This window comes from Aspergillus pseudonomiae, assembly GCF_009193645.1.
Source record: "Aspergillus pseudonomiae strain CBS 119388 unplaced genomic scaffold BDV37scaffold_19, whole genome shotgun sequence".
Taxonomy (NCBI): domain Eukaryota; kingdom Fungi; phylum Ascomycota; class Eurotiomycetes; order Eurotiales; family Aspergillaceae; genus Aspergillus; species Aspergillus pseudonomiae.
The window spans coordinates 1-16,035 of NW_022476011.1; the positions used below are offsets into that span (position 1 = coordinate 1).

At 50.9% G+C, this 16,035-nt stretch overlaps 6 protein-coding genes across 6 annotated transcripts; 2 read left to right on the forward strand and 4 right to left on the reverse strand.

Annotated features, from left to right (window-relative positions):
- Positions 1 to 256: 256 nt before the first annotated feature.
- BDV37DRAFT_243581 (putative glycosyl hydrolase) lies at positions 257 to 3,384 on the reverse strand. The gene is made up of 2 exons (XM_032081453.1): positions 1,944 to 3,384; positions 257 to 1,894 (listed from the first exon to the last, which is right to left on the reverse strand). The coding sequence occupies exons 1-2, from the start codon at positions 3,192 to 3,194 to the stop codon at positions 503 to 505; spliced, it is 2,643 nt and encodes an 880-aa protein (XP_031943263.1). The 5' UTR covers positions 3,195 to 3,384; the 3' UTR covers positions 257 to 502.
- Positions 3,385 to 4,202: 818 nt separating this feature from the next.
- Positions 4,203 to 6,101, forward strand: BDV37DRAFT_281193 (GMC family oxidoreductase; the record flags this gene model as incomplete). The annotated part of the gene is made up of 2 exons (XM_032086768.1): positions 4,203 to 4,421; positions 4,479 to 6,101. The coding sequence occupies 2 exons, from the start codon at positions 4,203 to 4,205 to the stop codon at positions 6,099 to 6,101; spliced, it is 1,842 nt and encodes a 613-aa protein (XP_031943264.1).
- Positions 6,102 to 6,652: 551 nt separating this feature from the next.
- On the forward strand, positions 6,653 to 9,674 carry BDV37DRAFT_270171 (glycosyl hydrolase family 76-domain-containing protein; the record flags this gene model as incomplete). The annotated part of the gene is made up of 6 exons (XM_032084511.1): positions 6,653 to 6,683; positions 6,773 to 7,407; positions 7,457 to 7,996; positions 8,505 to 8,574; positions 8,628 to 8,918; positions 8,989 to 9,674. The coding sequence occupies 6 exons, from the start codon at positions 6,653 to 6,655 to the stop codon at positions 9,672 to 9,674; spliced, it is 2,253 nt and encodes a 750-aa protein (XP_031943265.1).
- Positions 9,675 to 9,941: 267 nt separating this feature from the next.
- On the reverse strand, positions 9,942 to 12,019 carry BDV37DRAFT_243587 (amidase signature domain-containing protein). Its single transcript, XM_032081454.1, has one exon. The coding sequence runs from the start codon at positions 11,944 to 11,946 to the stop codon at positions 10,015 to 10,017; it is 1,932 nt and encodes a 643-aa protein (XP_031943266.1). The 5' UTR covers positions 11,947 to 12,019; the 3' UTR covers positions 9,942 to 10,014.
- A 1,122-nt stretch (positions 12,020 to 13,141) lies between these two features.
- Positions 13,142 to 13,702, reverse strand: BDV37DRAFT_281197 (uncharacterized protein; the record flags this gene model as incomplete). Its single annotated transcript, XM_032086769.1, has 1 exon — positions 13,142 to 13,702. One exon carries the CDS (start codon positions 13,700 to 13,702, stop codon positions 13,142 to 13,144), a length of 561 nt encoding a protein of 186 aa, XP_031943267.1.
- A 453-nt stretch (positions 13,703 to 14,155) lies between these two features.
- BDV37DRAFT_292532 (cytochrome P450) lies at positions 14,156 to 15,709 on the reverse strand (the record flags this gene model as incomplete). The annotated part of the gene is made up of 1 exon (XM_032089199.1): positions 14,156 to 15,709. The coding sequence occupies one exon, from the start codon at positions 15,707 to 15,709 to the stop codon at positions 14,156 to 14,158; it is 1,554 nt and encodes a 517-aa protein (XP_031943268.1).
- Positions 15,710 to 16,035: the final 326 nt, after the last annotated feature.

The following is a 16,035-nucleotide window of genomic DNA, read 5'->3' on the forward strand; positions in this document are numbered from 1 at the left end:
TCGCCTGATTTAAATCCTATTGAGCACCTCTGGAACCTGCTTAAAAGAAACTTTTAGAGCTCTATCCAGAGCTCTTTCTAGGCGGCAGATCACAGATTGACTGGACGCAATTTAGGGAGAGTATTCAAGCTGCTTGGTGGGCTATTCCTCAGGAGTGCATAGATCGCCTTATTCGCTCTATGCCACGCAGACTTCAGGCTGTACGCCTAGCACGTGGCTGGTATACAAAGTATTGACATGGGGAATCCATATAATCAACTTGTAGATTGATATCATTTAAATTGGTTGAGAAAATCGAGTTTGAATTCATTGCATTTTTTGCCGAAATGGCGGGTGTAGTCAGACTTTTGACCCCTAAGTTTATTATTGACATGTAGTTGATTTGATCCACTGAGTATATATGGGCATTTGAGCTATAGGTGCCAGATATATAATTGCTAGTGAGATAATAGCCAAAAGGTCAGGCACTGTCTATCCCAACTCTACTCATCACAATCATAGCCTAGCTCCGCCCGATTTCTCTCTTCTCCACATTCGCACCAGTCAACGTAGCTACCCATTTCTTTCCCTCAAACTCCACCGTCAACGTGAGCTTTTCTTTCGGGAAAAGAGTAACATAATTATCAGACCAGTATACCGGGGCCAGCTCCTGTTCTTTCTCATCGGTAATCGTCAAATGCATAAAAAAGGCGGGCACATCGGACGTATTCTCGAGCGTCACCTCGGCCAGCGTTGAGCCCTGTTTCGATGCGGTCGTCCTCATGCTTGCGGACACAGATGCGGTACGCATCTGGTTCAATGCAGTGAGATTGGTATATTTAGTGACGGGTGTGGTGTAGAAGTTAGAGTTGTCCCAGTCCAGGCTCTCAGTATTGGGTGGGAGCCAATAGACATTGCGGCTGAGCGTGGTGCCCTTCTGCGCGTCCTGAAGGGTTAATCTGAGGAAGCCAACATCCTTGATCTTCTTTATGTCCGGTACTGTTGTTACCTTTTTCGATGTTGTTGGGGTGGTATATGTAGCGACCTTTTCATGGTGCATAGATCTGCCATCGAGATCAATCAGGTCCACTGTGACAGTACGCTTTCCGAATTTGTCCAGAGAATGATTGATGATATGCACAGTGTGCGCTTCGTAGTCATAAGCGACATGTTCCAAACGGCCACCCACCTTCGTCCCGAAATAGGATCCCGCCGGTCGTAAGTAATAATCAAACAGCTGCCAATGTAGATTGGGCCAGACGCTGTTCAACATCCAGTAAACCACCCCCGTGGCCGGGCGACTTGCATTCTGGCGTATGGCGAATGCTTCGAATTCCGCTCGAGTCGCTTCATAATCCATCATCTGCGATTTGCGAAGATAGTCCTCCAATCCGGTTGGTGGCCCATACCGCGCAAAAAGTCCCTCGTTGTACAGGGCGCGGTGTGCGAAAGGTGAGTCGTTCTTACCCATGTGCCACTGAGGCTCTTCCGGCTTCATCCACAAACTCTCCAATTCCTGGTGAGTCATGAACTGCTTTAAACTGCCCAGCTCGGGTGTTCCCACGCCGGGCCCCTGTTCTGAGCCGAAACCAAATGCTGCCCCCAGCTTATCATGGTACCAGTAATTGGGCGGTACCCAATCGTACGGCCCGTCCATCTTCATGCCAGACGGGCCCAGGACCTTGGAATAGCCACGCTTACTTGCCGATGCAATGATCGGGTTGGGCCAGTCCATGCGATTCAGAGCTTTGACATACACATCTGTGGCCTTCTCGTTGGGCCAGAAGTCTGATCCAACCAGGAAGGCCAGCATCGAGGGATGAGCCTGCATCATGTTTGCTTCATGCAGCATTATAGCTTCGGCTACCGGATAGTCTTTCTCTGTCCATTTGACTCCGTCCGCCTCATCATTGTACTGCACCAGTTAGCCATTGCAGTTAATATAGGTAAGGGGTTCCACTTACGTCCCATCCCTCCCATTTGTCGCAGCACTCCCACCCCGATATCACCATCATTCCCATGCGATCAGCAAGCTCATACAATTCCGGATGTTCTTGTTTTCCTTCCAAACGCACCGTATTCAGACCCATGTCCAGCATGTAACGGAAGATCTTCCGCAGATGCTCGACGTCGAACCGGAGGAACATGTCCGGACTATAACCGCCTCCCCTCACGTGGAACGGGTATCCATTGACGCTGAACTCAGTATCATTATACGAGTTAACCCTTGACGTAACGTGTCGAATTCCGAACTGCGTTGGTGGTGCGATATCTGAGACATCATTCTGACCGACAGTGGTCTTGGCCTGAACCGTGTACAGTGGCTGTTTACCCCACGAGGCTGGCCACCATATCTTGGGTTTCTTCAGCAGTACATTCACTGAGATAGTCGTGCTGTTGTGTGGTTCTAATTTGAATTCCTTAGAAAACGCGACCGTGCGGGATGCATTGTCTTTCACCTGGACGGTACCATGCACAACACCACTGACAATACGATCCTCGTGGTTTTCAATGTCCACGTTAATGGTGGCAGTGACTTTCTCGGTATGTACTCCAATGAAGTCCGTTAGAATCCGTGGCGAGGACATCGACACCGGCCCGGTCTGCTTGAGTTCTACATCCCGCCAGACTCCCGTTCCATTATCGGGCGGGTAGGGGTTCCAGTCCACAAAGCCCTGAGCAAAGTCACGGAGGTAGTTTGTCGGATGAGCCTGGATCAGCAGGACATTCTTTCCAGTCTGCACAAACGGCGTGATATCATAGCGATGGCCACCGTATGATCCCTGTTGGGTGGCATTGGAGGCAATTTGCTTTCCGTTGAAGTAAATGTCCGCCTTGGAGGTTATACCGTGAGTGACGAGGAATATATGCTGTTCCTTCGGAGGTGTAACAAGGCTGATCTCCTCGCGATATAGCCACGGGGAGCGGAAAATAGTCTGGTCAACCGTTGCAAGATTATTGGAGTAGAATAAGTGTGTGTCATTGTAAACACCATTTTCAATCAGCCCTGCCATGACAGTAGCCCGGGCGCCGGTTCGATACCAGGAGCTAACATTTTGAGCAGTCGGAAGGGAGAGCTCATTCAGATTACTCGATGCGTGAAGGGCGGATTGCAGATGCCATCCAGGAATCACAGCCGTGTCACCAGGGGAGGTGACAGAAGCTAGGCCAAATGGCAGCACCGCAACCGCTGGGAGGAAACCTCGGAGATGCATATTACCGGGCGAAACCTATATACCGTAGGTCGGTTGAGGATCATGGACGAGCACCCGGAAGTGTGCGAGCCAGGAAATATATGCAAGGGCTGGTTTTACATACTCCGTAAAGGTTTAAGACACCCTCCCCTTGGCAAACAATCTCCGACTTTCGAAGCTCATGTTAACAGAACAGCCCATTCGGAAAGCGACCACGATCCACTCGAATCTTACCAGCAACAGTGTTGGTGCACTGCATGGTTACATCGTGTTCGGGTCATCCCGAGAGATCGTCGGTGACGCTACATAGAGTATGTCACGATGCCGATAGAGCGATGGAACCATGGTGAAGAATCGGCTCTCCTGCCGATAGTACCCGCGTGCCTGAGGGAATTCTGTTACCATAGACAACGCCATTCTTTGCCTGCCAAAGTGTCGTTGGGTAGCATTAGCCAAGACGAGATACAGATATCCAGTGCAACGCCGCAGCCCCATACTGGATTGTCACAATTTCCCGAGCTTTCATGAATTGTGGGGTAACAGTGGCCCCTTACGGAACCTACCCGATCGTGACGATCCATAGATTCTTATAGAAGCTGGGCTCACTCCCACATCTTCACTCTTTTTGTTCTCATCTCAGACTCCGTGAACCCCTGGAAACGGCTCTAGGCCACTATAGAGTCAGTTCCGTGTAAGGACTGTGGCGCCACTAGTGAATAAATTCAACACCCGGAGTCCTCTGACGCCCGTCCCGATGCGGTGCAATCATAAAATACCGCCGTTAGAACTAATCGACATTGGGTCGCTGGCAGGTGGTGGGGATCGACTTCTCCTGGCGACAAAAGACAGGATCCCGCTGATCTGATTAGACCCTCTACTTATGCTGGACTAGTGTCTGCCAGCGACGCAACCAAGTTTCGTGCATGTTTCTTGCAGTTATAAAATGGCCCATGTTACTCAGAGAGCTGTCCGTCAGTTTCTGAATTGCCAGTCCAGGTCTGGTACTAGAATAGAGAGCGCTCCTCAACCATGATCGCCAGCGAACAACCATACGACTATATCATCGTCGGCGCCGGAATTGGCGGTCTAGTGCTAGCCTCGCGTCTCAGCGAAGATGGCACTGCCACTGTTCTCCTTGTCGAAGCCGGGCCTAATCATATGGGAGACCCGCGCATCAACACCCCAGGCCTGCTAGGCGCCATGTTCGGGGATCCGGATTTCGACTGGGACTACTTGACCGAGCCGCAGGTCAGTCGTGTTTGACGTGGCTGGGCCATGGCGCTTACTGACAAGCGCTCTCACCAGGTTCATGTAAACAATCGTCAAATGGGCCAGCCACGAGGCCGGATTGTTGGTAGCTCTTCGGCCTTGAATTTCTCTGTGGTGGCGTATCCATCACGCGGTGACTTCCCAGCATGGGAATCACTCGGCAACGACGGGTGGGGACCTGATGCAATGGCTCCGTATCTGCGTAAATTCCATACGTACACGCCGCCCAGCGAGACCACCAGTGCGTTATTTTCCCTGGGCCAGTACATGAAGCCAGAGAACCAGGGCAATCAAGGGCCAGTCCCAACCTCTCATCTTGATGTCTATACCCCGTTCAACCAGGCCTGGAATGAGACATTTGCCCACTTGGGTTGGGACACTCACGCAGACCCGATCGCGGGCCGCACCGTGGGACCGTTTACGCCGCCACTGTCAGTTGACAGGGAAACAGGCCAACGGGGATATGCTGGGACTTACTACACCCAGGACGTCGCCCAGCGCAAAAACCTGCATCTGCTCACTGAAACCATGGTAGAGCGAGTGACCCTGACGAAAGCCGACGACGGTCAGGTCACTGCTACGGGGATTCAGATTCGGACCAAAGATGGTCAGCAACTGGAGGTCTCCGCCACGCGTGAAGTTATTATCAGTGCCGGAAGTCTGAATTCCCCGCAGCTACTGGAGCTGTCTGGCATTGGTGCCGCAGATCTCTTGCAAAAACACAATATCTCGGTGGTGCTCGACCTACCTGGAGTCGGAGAGAATCTTCAGGATCATTGCATGTCCACTATTAACTTCGAAGCGGCAGAGGGGCAAATCTCTGGAGATATCGCACGGGATCCAAATGTGATCCAGTCTCTGGTCAAGCTGGATGAAAAGACACGCGCTGGTCCTTTGGCGGGCATGCCCGTTAGTGTGGCCTATCTGCCAATTGTTGACCACGACGGACAAATTCCACGCGAGCGGGTGGATGATCTGTTGACGAAGTATCTGGACAGCCTGCAGGCTGAACAAGTCTCGCGCGGTCGGCAGCTACAATACAACATCCTGCGACAGATGCTCCAGGATGATCAGACAGCCTCCGCACAATACATGTTCCTCAATGCACAAGTTAATGTAAAGTCTGGGGTAAATACAATGATCTATGCGCTGTCAAAGGCGTTGCCCGAGAACTACATCAGCATCATGGTCCTACGTAATCATCCCTTCTCGCGTGGATCTATACATATCCGATCGGCCAACCCGGGCGAGAAGCCTGTCTACGACCCCAAATATCTATCTCACCCCTTAGATTTAGAAATCCTCGCCCGACACACTCAGTTCCTGGACAGGATAGCTAGTACGGAGCCTTTTAGCTCGCTACTCAAACCCGGCGCTCGGGTACCTGAGGCGGCAGTGGATCTGGCAGATCTGGAGAAGGCTAAGGAGGTAGTTACAGATCGTCTATTTCACGACTTCCATCCAGTGGGCACATGCGCCATGATGCCCGCAGAGCTGGGCGGAGTAGTGGACCCCCAGCTGAAGGTCCATGGCACGCGCAATTTAAGAGTGGTCGATGCCAGCATCTTTCCCCTAGAAACGTCGGGGAATATTCAAGCAATGACATATGTAGTAGCCGAGCGCGGGGCGGACATTATCCGCGTAACTGCTCATCATTAGACAGGAGATTGGCGCCCATCGCGTGGTGTTCCAGGTTGTTGTGGCTTGGAAGTGGTACTGGAATGTAGCCTTGCCGTATTCATTAATTGATGTTGTGCATAGATCCACATCTGTAAGAACCCCCTCGGCTCATTCGGCGGGAATGGGGATGGAATTTGACCCTGTGAAGTGGTAAGTGTTGTATTAAATTGTCTGGAACGCTCGACGGGTTTCATGTGGGTGGCTCAGCTCCATCAAGTATCGCATTGGCATTCAACGAGTGTTTCCACGCAACCACTGCATTCCCATCACTGGAATGTTGGCCGACCATTATAACAATGTCGGTGGACTCAATAGGCTCTTCCATTGATCGTGCCCGTCAAGTCTGTTCTCTGAAAATCCACTCACAATGCGAAAACCATGGTGTCTCAGCCTGGCGCTGCTTGCCAGCGTCCAGGCTATAGATATGGATGTAGATAATCCTGGTAAGATGCTGCAGGCCCTGTGGAGCTGGAACGCTGCTAACACTAGCAGAATCGGTGAAACAGGCCAGTTATGCGATCGCTAATAACATGCTCTCTCACTACACGGGCATGAATCCAGGTACAGTGAATCTACGTTATTATACAGTACGGACTTTTGAAGATTGACGAGAAGCGGCGGGCTTGGGCCCGTGTTCGCGACATATGCAGGCGATACACCCGGCGTCTTACCTCCCCCTTATTATTGGTGGGAAGCTGGCGCCATGTTCAATTCTCTGATTGATTACTGGTATTACACGGGCGACGACAGGTGGAACGACATGATCATGGAGGCTGTGACCTTTCAAGCAGGCGACGATGCGACGTTTATGCCTGCCAACCAGACGCACGCCGAAGGCAATGACGACCAGGCCTTCTGGGCCTTTGCAGCCATGAGCGCCGCCGAGCGAAACTTTCCGAATCCACCAGAAGGGCAGCCAGGGTGGTTAGCCATGGTGCAAGCGGTGTTCAACACCCAGGTCGCACGATGGAGCCCTGAGACGTGCGGGGGAGGTTTGAGGTGGCAAATATTTACCTTCAATAACGGATACCATTACAAAAACACCATTGCCAACGGTTGCTTTTTCAATTTGGCCGCACGCTTGGCAAGGTACACAGGGAACCACACATACGCCGATTGGGCCATTCGAGCATGGGACTGGACGGAGTCGGTGGGCTTCATAACCGATGATTATCTGTTCTTGGATGGGGCAGACGAACTCAAGAATTGTTCCGAGTTCAACTACCTTCAGTGGACGTACAATTCCGGGGTGTATCTATTTGGTGCCGCGAGCATGTATAACCTGGTACGTATGTCTTGTTGTAGGATAACCAGAACTCAGGCTAACGAGTCAGACGGATGGCGATCCTATCTGGAAGGAACGAACGCAACGCATCCTTGACGCCACGAAAGTATACTTTCATAATGATGTCTTGTACGAACGAGCCTGTGAGCCCATCAACACTTGCCAAGTTGATCAGCGGTCGTTCAAGGGGTACCTGGCCCGGTGGATGGCAGCATCCGCTCAAGTCGCTCCGTTCATCTTTGACCAAGTGATGCCCAAGCTACGCACTTCAGCAAGTGCGGCAGCGCGGACATGCACCGGGGGCTCCGATCACTCGACCTGCGGTATGAAATGGACTTCAGGCCAATGGGATGAGAGTGATGATGTGGGCGTCCAGATGTCTTCACTGGAGGTCATACAAGCGACCCTCGTTGGGGGTGTAGATCCTCCGCTAACAGCAGACAACGGGGGTACCAGCAAGGGAGACCCTAGTGGTGGAATCAAGCCAGCAAATGCGCAACCGCATACCCGTCGAATGACTACCAGCACGGCTAATCGGGCGGGGGCAGGCATTCTGACGATACTAATGTCGCTGTTGATCTTCTATACGGTTTGGTGGGGGATATACGAGTAATACCCCACTGACTGGGATGACTGTGAATATGTTGACGAGCCTTTGTGATGTAGATGTTCCCCTTGAGACGGTTGAAATAAAAGTTGAATCTTGACGGCTCTCCAGGCATCGTAGTCACCGACACAAGTCCTCGTAGTCACGCCATTAGAGTGAATGTATAAACACTAAACACGACTTGACATGCACAATAACGCACAATTGATCTGTAGCGTCCGGATATCCGGATATATCATAATATGGAGAACTCCACCCAACTGTGCGGGGAAGCCGGGGCACTCGGACATCGCGGCGACATTCCGCTGAGCAGTGAAGTATATATGCTCCCGTACTCGCTATGTCTTCCCATATCTCCAATTGTGTAGTGCTAGGCTACTATAATCCGATCGCATCTTGTTCGTACAACACGTGGTGAATATCGCCATTTACAGCGGAAATGCCTGGTGAAATGCCCTCTCCCGAATACGAAATCCCCTCCCACTGTAAGGCAGGTGTGGTCGTCAATGAAGGTCCGAATTTCGAGGTCAGAGTCGAGATGGTGCCGGTCCCGGAGCCAGGTAAGCCGTATGCTGCGCCAGTAGAAGCGCATTCGTAACAACTTTTGTTCCAGGACCCGATGACATACTAATCCGCCTAAATATCACCGGTATCTGCTCCTCAGACCTCCATATGATGCAAGGCGACCTAGGAACCCCGCCGATGTCAACTTTTGGCGTTCGCTCTCCGGGTCACGAGGGTGCTGGGATCGTGGTGAAGGTTGGCGCAAATGTGAAGAACTTCAAGCTAGGTGATCGGGCAGGCGTCAAACCACTGCTCGATACGTGCGGTGCGTGTGAATTGTGCTGGGGAGATAAGGAGACATATTGCCGAACCGCTATCCACGCTGGCTTGATGGCACCTGGTAGGGGACTATTCCCTTCCCCTGATAGCCGTATTGCATTGTTTCGCGACGTCAGTCACTGACGGAATAGGGACCTATCAACAATATATTGTTTCTCCCGCCCGATACGCATCGCCCATCCCTGATGGGGTTCCTGATGAGATTGCAGCCCCTATTATGTGCAGCGCATCCACCATCTATCGCTCTCTGACAGAATCCGGGCTGAAGCCGGGACACTGGGCTGTATTTCCTGGCGGCGGCGGTGGGGTTGGTATTCAGGGCGTGCAGCTCGCTAAGGCGATGGGTATGCGTCCAGTTGTCGTAGACGCAGGGGAATCAAAGCGAGCATTGGCTTTGGAGATGGGCGCAGAAGTCTTCGTCGATTTCATGGAAACGTCCGATCCTGCCGCAGCTGTGATTAAAGCAACAGATGGTGTAGGGGCGCACGGAGTATTCGTCACAGCTCCTGCGGCCTACCGAACAGCGTTATCATATGTCGGCAATCGCATTGGAGCGGTGGTCATGTGTATCGGACTGGGTCCAACTGGTGCGATGAATATCGGGGGAGATCCCAATGCCTTCATCTTCAAGAATCTAACAATCAAAGGGACCTTGGTGGGCAGTCGACAGGATACGGTGGCAGCGTTGGACTTTGCTCGGCGGGGGAAGCTTCAACAAATTTGCGAAGTCTATCCAATTGACCGGCTACCTGAAGCAGTAGAGAAGCTGCGAAAGGGACAGGCCACAGGACGAATGGCGGTTGACTTCAACAAATAAATCGCATGGAGGGAAACAAACACGGGAATGGAGGCGGTCAGAGGAATATTGGTGCGTACAGTTAACCGCCTCAGGCAGCAACATTGGACGTGTTAAGACATTGGTGGCAGTTGCTGTGTGGATATTTATCATCGTGGAACATAATTTGTAAATGAAGAGATTCTCTGCATGCTGCTATGATGTTGAGTTATCAGTCTATCAGAAACTTTCTTTCGCATATCCCATACTTAGTCCGCAGTAACTTCGAATTGTCATTACCCTTCGTTATATATCCGTCTGCTCTACCTAGTATGTACATTGTCCTAGTCACTCCACATGGTCTTCATCCCCGCACACTTCACTAAAAGTACAACCGGGAGCCTGTACCCACAGGTCGGAGGACACCCTTCTTCTCGAGCCCTGCAACCAAGGAAGCCAGGACATGGTCACACCCTCGCGCCATCTGCAGTGCCACACTTACCGGCAAATACTCGGTCTGCAAAGAGATAGTACTGTTGTATGGAGACTCTCCCACAGGGACAACAACCTCAGGTGCCCCACCTAGTACCGCAATCCGTCCGATGGAGAATCCCAGTGGTGGTGTAGTGGGCGCATCATAGTATTGGTTACGGTAGTCGGTCGTGCCGACCGAGTACACACTGACGAAGAGCGTCTTGGAGCAAGAGGCCTGGTCGGACTGACCATACCCGGACTTCTCCCACCAGTCCCGGAAAGTAGTCATGTTGCGCAGAGCTGCCTCGTAGGAAGTGTTCCCACCATTGGCTTGACCCCACTGCCAACGCGCTAATGGGCCAGGGTTGATGAAAGGCTGGCGGCCGCGGTGGAGGGCTTTATAGTCAGCAAAGAGCGGAACAGCTAGGTGGTTGAATTGATCAACGGAAGTAAGGGTGGCATAGGTCAGGTTGAGCATCTCTTCCAGAGTGGGTGTGCTAGGGGATTGTGTGTCAAGCCATCGCTGCGACACATCGACGATGGTATGATTAGCTCCGAGGAATCCCTCAAGCCCCCGTACGAATGTGGTAAGACCTTGATGGGCCTCGGGGCTGATGCCTTTACCATCCCATCCACCACCGGCCAGCAGCAGTTGCCGAGGGTATGACGTAAAATTGCTCCGGAAATGAGGATACCAAGCTTTCACAGTATGGGCCCATAGTGAGGCACTTCTTGCGAAGACACCCGCTGTATCCAAGGCCGGTGAGAGGGGCAAGACGTGATCCAGAGAGATAGCGCCAGTAGACGGTCTGTTGCCGTAAATTCCTTGAACTGCGGCTGGTGAACGCATTGAACCGCCAGTGTCACTACCAACAGCAAGATCCAACCAGTCATACGCTGCAATAGCCACACCTGAACCGGAGGAGGAGCCGCTAGGTGCCTGATATCCATCTCCACGTGGGTTAAAGGGACAGTGAAAATCCACCCAGTCCGCAGTAGGCCGATCACCATTAGCAAACTGGACAGTCCCGGTTTTACCGACAAATACAGCGCCTAAGTCCAAGAGCCTCTGAATGGATGGGGCAGTGTCATTTTGAGTTCCGTATAGGTAATAGTAGGAGCGACTGCCACCACTCGTCTTCAGACCTTTAACATGGTAGATGTCTTTGACACCCAGTCTCAGACCGGCCAATGGCTTTTCTGGAGTTTGTGTATAATAGAGACGTGACGGCACAGCGACATCTTTGGTCATTGCATTTTCCGTTACCGCTGGTAGGGGGAGGACGCCTCCCTTCTCGTCACTGATTGCTGCTTGAATGAAAGCCAGGTTGTCGTCAGGGTACAACCGGTACGCTCTAAACACATCGCCGGTATACAGGGAGACAAAATACGGCCCAATCGGCAGCTCCTCGGTTAACTGGGCCTTGACTGTGGAATTTGAAGCTGTGTGTACATCCGAATCAACCAGCAACAATTCCGTGCCAGAAGATTTGAGAATGGACGCATAGCCGCTCAGTTGGGAGTCAATGGCATCACCAGTGGACGCTGTGAGATAGACTGCACGTAGAAAAGCAGTCTGGAAGACATCATCGCGCTCGGCATAGTCCGATAGCAGCGACTCCAACTTCGTGTTAGGAGTTACGCGAATGACGGTTAATGGCACCAGGTCTATACCCTCTGCCAAAGAAGAAGGATATGCAGAGACATCGTGCCCTTGCAAAGTGGACACAGGAATGCCGCTCACGTAGTAAGGAATTTCATTGAGCGAAAGCGTCTGGCCATTGGGGATGGCAGCGCCGGTAACGACAGCCGCCAACGAGAGGAGGGTACCAAGAAACATGGAGGAGAATTAAGTCTGTCATCTTCATTTCGAATGGCGCCGATCTTCCTCTTTATATCACAGTAAGGGTTTGGCATTAGTCACAAGCACGATACTTGAGATAGGCAACTCTTAATTAGTTGTCTGATAGCAGTCTTATCGTTGGTCGCAATAGCCCGACGCCAAGTAGGTACTAATCGTCTTGGCTGACTCCATTCATGATTAGTGTCAGCATATCGCTAAATCCTATTGATTAGGATACCCCGAAATTCCCGGAGGGTCCTTGTTATCGCCCATCGTTAGTGTCATGCTGTCGGCAGACATAGCCGATAGTTGATTGCAAAGCGAAGCTAGGCTCTCCGGTCTTCGGATATTCCCCAAGGTAACTCTGTCCACTTGTTACTTCTTCCATGGTATTTCATTATTCCGGTGACTTGTCAAGCATAGCAAGATAGGAACATAATACGGAGTGCCGAAGGAATTGTTGAAGAGAGTAAGTGGAGACATAACCTTGTGCAAATCTGCCGCCATCTCAGAATCATGTAGGCTAAAATGGCGCAACTCTGTAATGAACCATCATTGAAGCGTTACATTAGTAAGAATAAAGCGGTTGCGGTAGTTAGTCAATCCTGGATGAATGATACTCGGCCATGTACCTAGGGGTTGCGAGATTTCTGGAAAACATCTCGTGCAGGAAAATGAAACGTAGAGAATCCGAACATTTTGGAACTAAAAAGGCAGAATCTCTCTTACGCCTCTGTTCAGTTAAGTATGTCGTCTGTTTTGGGTGGGGCGTTGGAGAAGGACAATGCCTCAGTTGAAATGATGTGCTCCTTTGAACCCATAATGACACATAGCTGAATGAATCTTACCGTTATTCACCTTCGACATACTACAGCTCGTTAACGCAATCTAGTTCTAAGTACTAGTCTAGGTTTTCTCAAGTCTAGGGCAGCCGAATCCATGGGTTTCATATATGAGCTGCTCATTATCCTACGATAGTGTAATGTCAATCCATTATCTGGAAATGTTGGACTTTCTGACTGCCTGGATGAGAATAAGAAACGAACGAGCTACCCTTGTAGAAAGGTGGAACATACGTACCGCCCAAAACGGCGAGAGACTAGCCGATGCAGAACATATAGCAGGCACATATCCAGCACCGTTCTCCTCATCCTTGAGCGACCGTTTAGCTCCACTCCTGATCCATTCCCTCTCAGACAGGCTGCATCATTGATTTAGCCATATCAAGCTTGAAAGCTGACACAATACCCTCTTCAACCAATTTACCAAGAACACGCACCGCCCATCCCTGACACTTCTCCTTAACTTCTCGTCGATTAACTGCATGTGGGGGAGTTTCGTGATCGGTAATAGCCTTTACCACCATCGCCTGGCCCTCTGTCAGAGAAGCCAATTGATACAAGGTCAGAAACGGCTCAGAGCTAGTGATATCGACTTTTCCATCAGAAGGCTCATAGGTCATGTGTTCTGCATCACCAGTCAGTTGATATAACCATCCAGGCTCATTTTCGGGGGCCACGAAGAGGGACCAGTGGAGAGGCTCATCTGGACCCTGTTTCTCGTGGACAAGAGAGAGATACAACGGTTGTGGTTGTATAGGTGGCAGAGAAGTGTTTTCCGGCTCGTCCTCGATCCACTCCTCTGTGCCCTTCCTTCGTTTAAAGTGACGACCGTTGACCTGGCACATCTCTCGAAGACCGATCGTTTGTATTAGGGTGGTTGATGTCGGGTACATATCGTTTGTATTGGTCATGATAGTAATCGTGATGTGAAACGTTTTCAACTGATTGTGAAGTGAGGTTTGGCATGAGCAAGGCTGTTCATTGTACGACTGTGGGTGCCTATTTCAAGGCCATGCGACCGCGGTTATAGCTAGTGAATGAAAGGCAATATACTCTAGGGAAGCTTCCTGTTCCTGATGTTTGTTTTATGTGGTTATTCCCGAAAACAGAAGGGATGACTGGTAGTTCTTGCAAATGATGTCCGTTGGGCATGATTATGCGCGAAATTCACCCACACATGCTGTTGCTGACTATCATATCTGCATAAATCTGGGATAATCTTCTTCCAAACCAAACTATTCTAAGAAAAAAAAACTCTGTAATGACTCACATTATAACAGTGGGTTGACAAACGTTAAAGAAGTTCTAGCCCTGCTAAGGTTATAGATAATTTACGACATCCTAATGCTTCATGTGTAAACCTATCAACCCCGCACATCAAGTCCGATGGACTTTTGCTTCTCCTTGATTGAATCCATGATAGTATTGATATCCTTCTCTGTAGATCCCCATTGCTTCTCAATAATCTCTCGAGCATGCTCACTACGCGGCTCAAAGACTGCTTCAAACGGCGCCGGTGCAGATACAAACCCCGAGTCGAAATCCATATCATCCACGGTTCTAGGTTGGCCGTCCGGTCCAGTAGGTGGTCTGATATCAAAGCCCCAGAGAATGCGTGCCACAAGCATGAATAAGGAATTCCGCGCAATATGCCTTCCAGTGCAAATCCGCCGGCCGTATCCGAAGAAGTTGGTGAATCGGTCGTTATCCGACCCTGCTAGCCATCGCTCTGGGCGGAACTCGAGCGGGTTGTCAAACTCGTGTTCATTGAGGCTCATTGACCAATGTAAGGGAACTATTGTTGCGTCCTTAGGGATACGGTAGCCCATGTAGGTGTCCTCCTTCCTAGCAGCATGAGGTACGCCCCCGGGCACAATGGACCGCCATCGGAGAGTCTCTTCCACTACCGCACATATGTACGGCAAATTATCCTTGTCTGATAATGTTGGGAGACGGTCAGGACCAACTATGAGGTCGATTTCGCGTTGAGCTATAGCGATAAATCGCGGATACACTTCAGTCGCAAGGACGAAGATCTTCATGACAGTCGAGGTGGTCTCAAGACCCGCCTCTGTCAGGATGCCAAGATCGTACGCAAGCTCCAGTGGTGGCATCAACTGCCCCTGCTTCGAGATCGAGAACTCCTTAGACCAGTTCCATGCGTGGCTATCGAGACCTTTCTTCATGTTCCGCATATGGAGGCTTGACTCGATCTGGAACAATTCCTCACCGATCCGCTTCCACGGTGCCAGGAACTTTGGCAAGGAATTGAGCATAGGTAGAGCATCTACAGCCCAGGTTCCAACACGAGACGCATATACGAAGTTATGCAGGATGCGACGCGCGTCTTCCACATCTTGCTCATCCCCTGTCTCTACCCGGAATCCATATGTCAAGGAGTAAAGCAAGCTGATGCTATATCGCTCGAGATGGAGAGCGAAGTTATTGGACGAGAGAAGCTCATGCAGAAGTTGCTTACTCTCCAGGTCCTGAACTGGATAGTAGGTGGATGACGCTCGCGGACTAAGCACAGGGGCTTCCATTCGCTGATGCAGTCGGAAACGGTCATCGTATTGCCGGAGCAGAATATGCATACCCTTCACGAGGTTATCATCAGCCATTACCAGTTTGGGCCGATTGCTGTACAGACTCCCTCGCTTATCGAGCAGCTCTCGGGCAATAGCGGCGTCTGCAATGAGTATAATGGTCTGTCGCCCGAACTGTGCGCTCATGATTGGGCCATATTTCTTGCTCCATTGATCGAAGGTGCGCCAGGGCAGCACCTGCGGCACCTGGTGGATATTGCCGATGAAGGGTAGACGTCTTGGGCCAGGGGGAAGGCGACGGTCGCGGTAATATTCATAGATGATGCGAAGGATGAATAAGGCAAGAACGCCGTTCAGTATACCAGACTCCATTTCAGTATTTTGGATAAATCAGCGTCCTCTCCGTAAAAAGAGTGGAATGAGAACACACCCCACTTTGCACTGGAGGAACAGGGGAAGGAGACCAATTTAGGGCTTTGTCTTCACTTCCACCGTTGAGGGAGGAGGTAATGATAAGTCACATCGTTGGCCGATTCCCACGTTTCCCCTCAAGATCTACAGTCTGGATAGCGCTTTGGCCTTGTATGAATAACAGCTGTCATCCAAACAACGGCGCCGATCGGCAATCCTCATCATCACTTGACCGGTCTCGAACGATCGCTCCAGATAGAACTAGTGAGATTCGACCAATGTTAGCT

Bases quoted from the DNA above. Each gene is read 5' to 3' on its own strand.
- BDV37DRAFT_243581 (XM_032081453.1), bottom strand. From the start codon at position 3,194: ATGCATCTCCGAGGTTTCCTCCCAGCGGTTGCGGTGCTGCCATTTGGC. The intron at 1,895-1,943 runs GTAAGTGGAACC...TAACTGGTGCAG, and splicing joins ACAAATGGGAGGGATGGGAC to TACAATGATGAGGCGGACGG.
- BDV37DRAFT_243587 (XM_032081454.1), bottom strand. From the start codon at position 11,946: ATGTTTCTTGGTACCCTCCTCTCGTTGGCGGCTGTCGTTACCGGCGCT.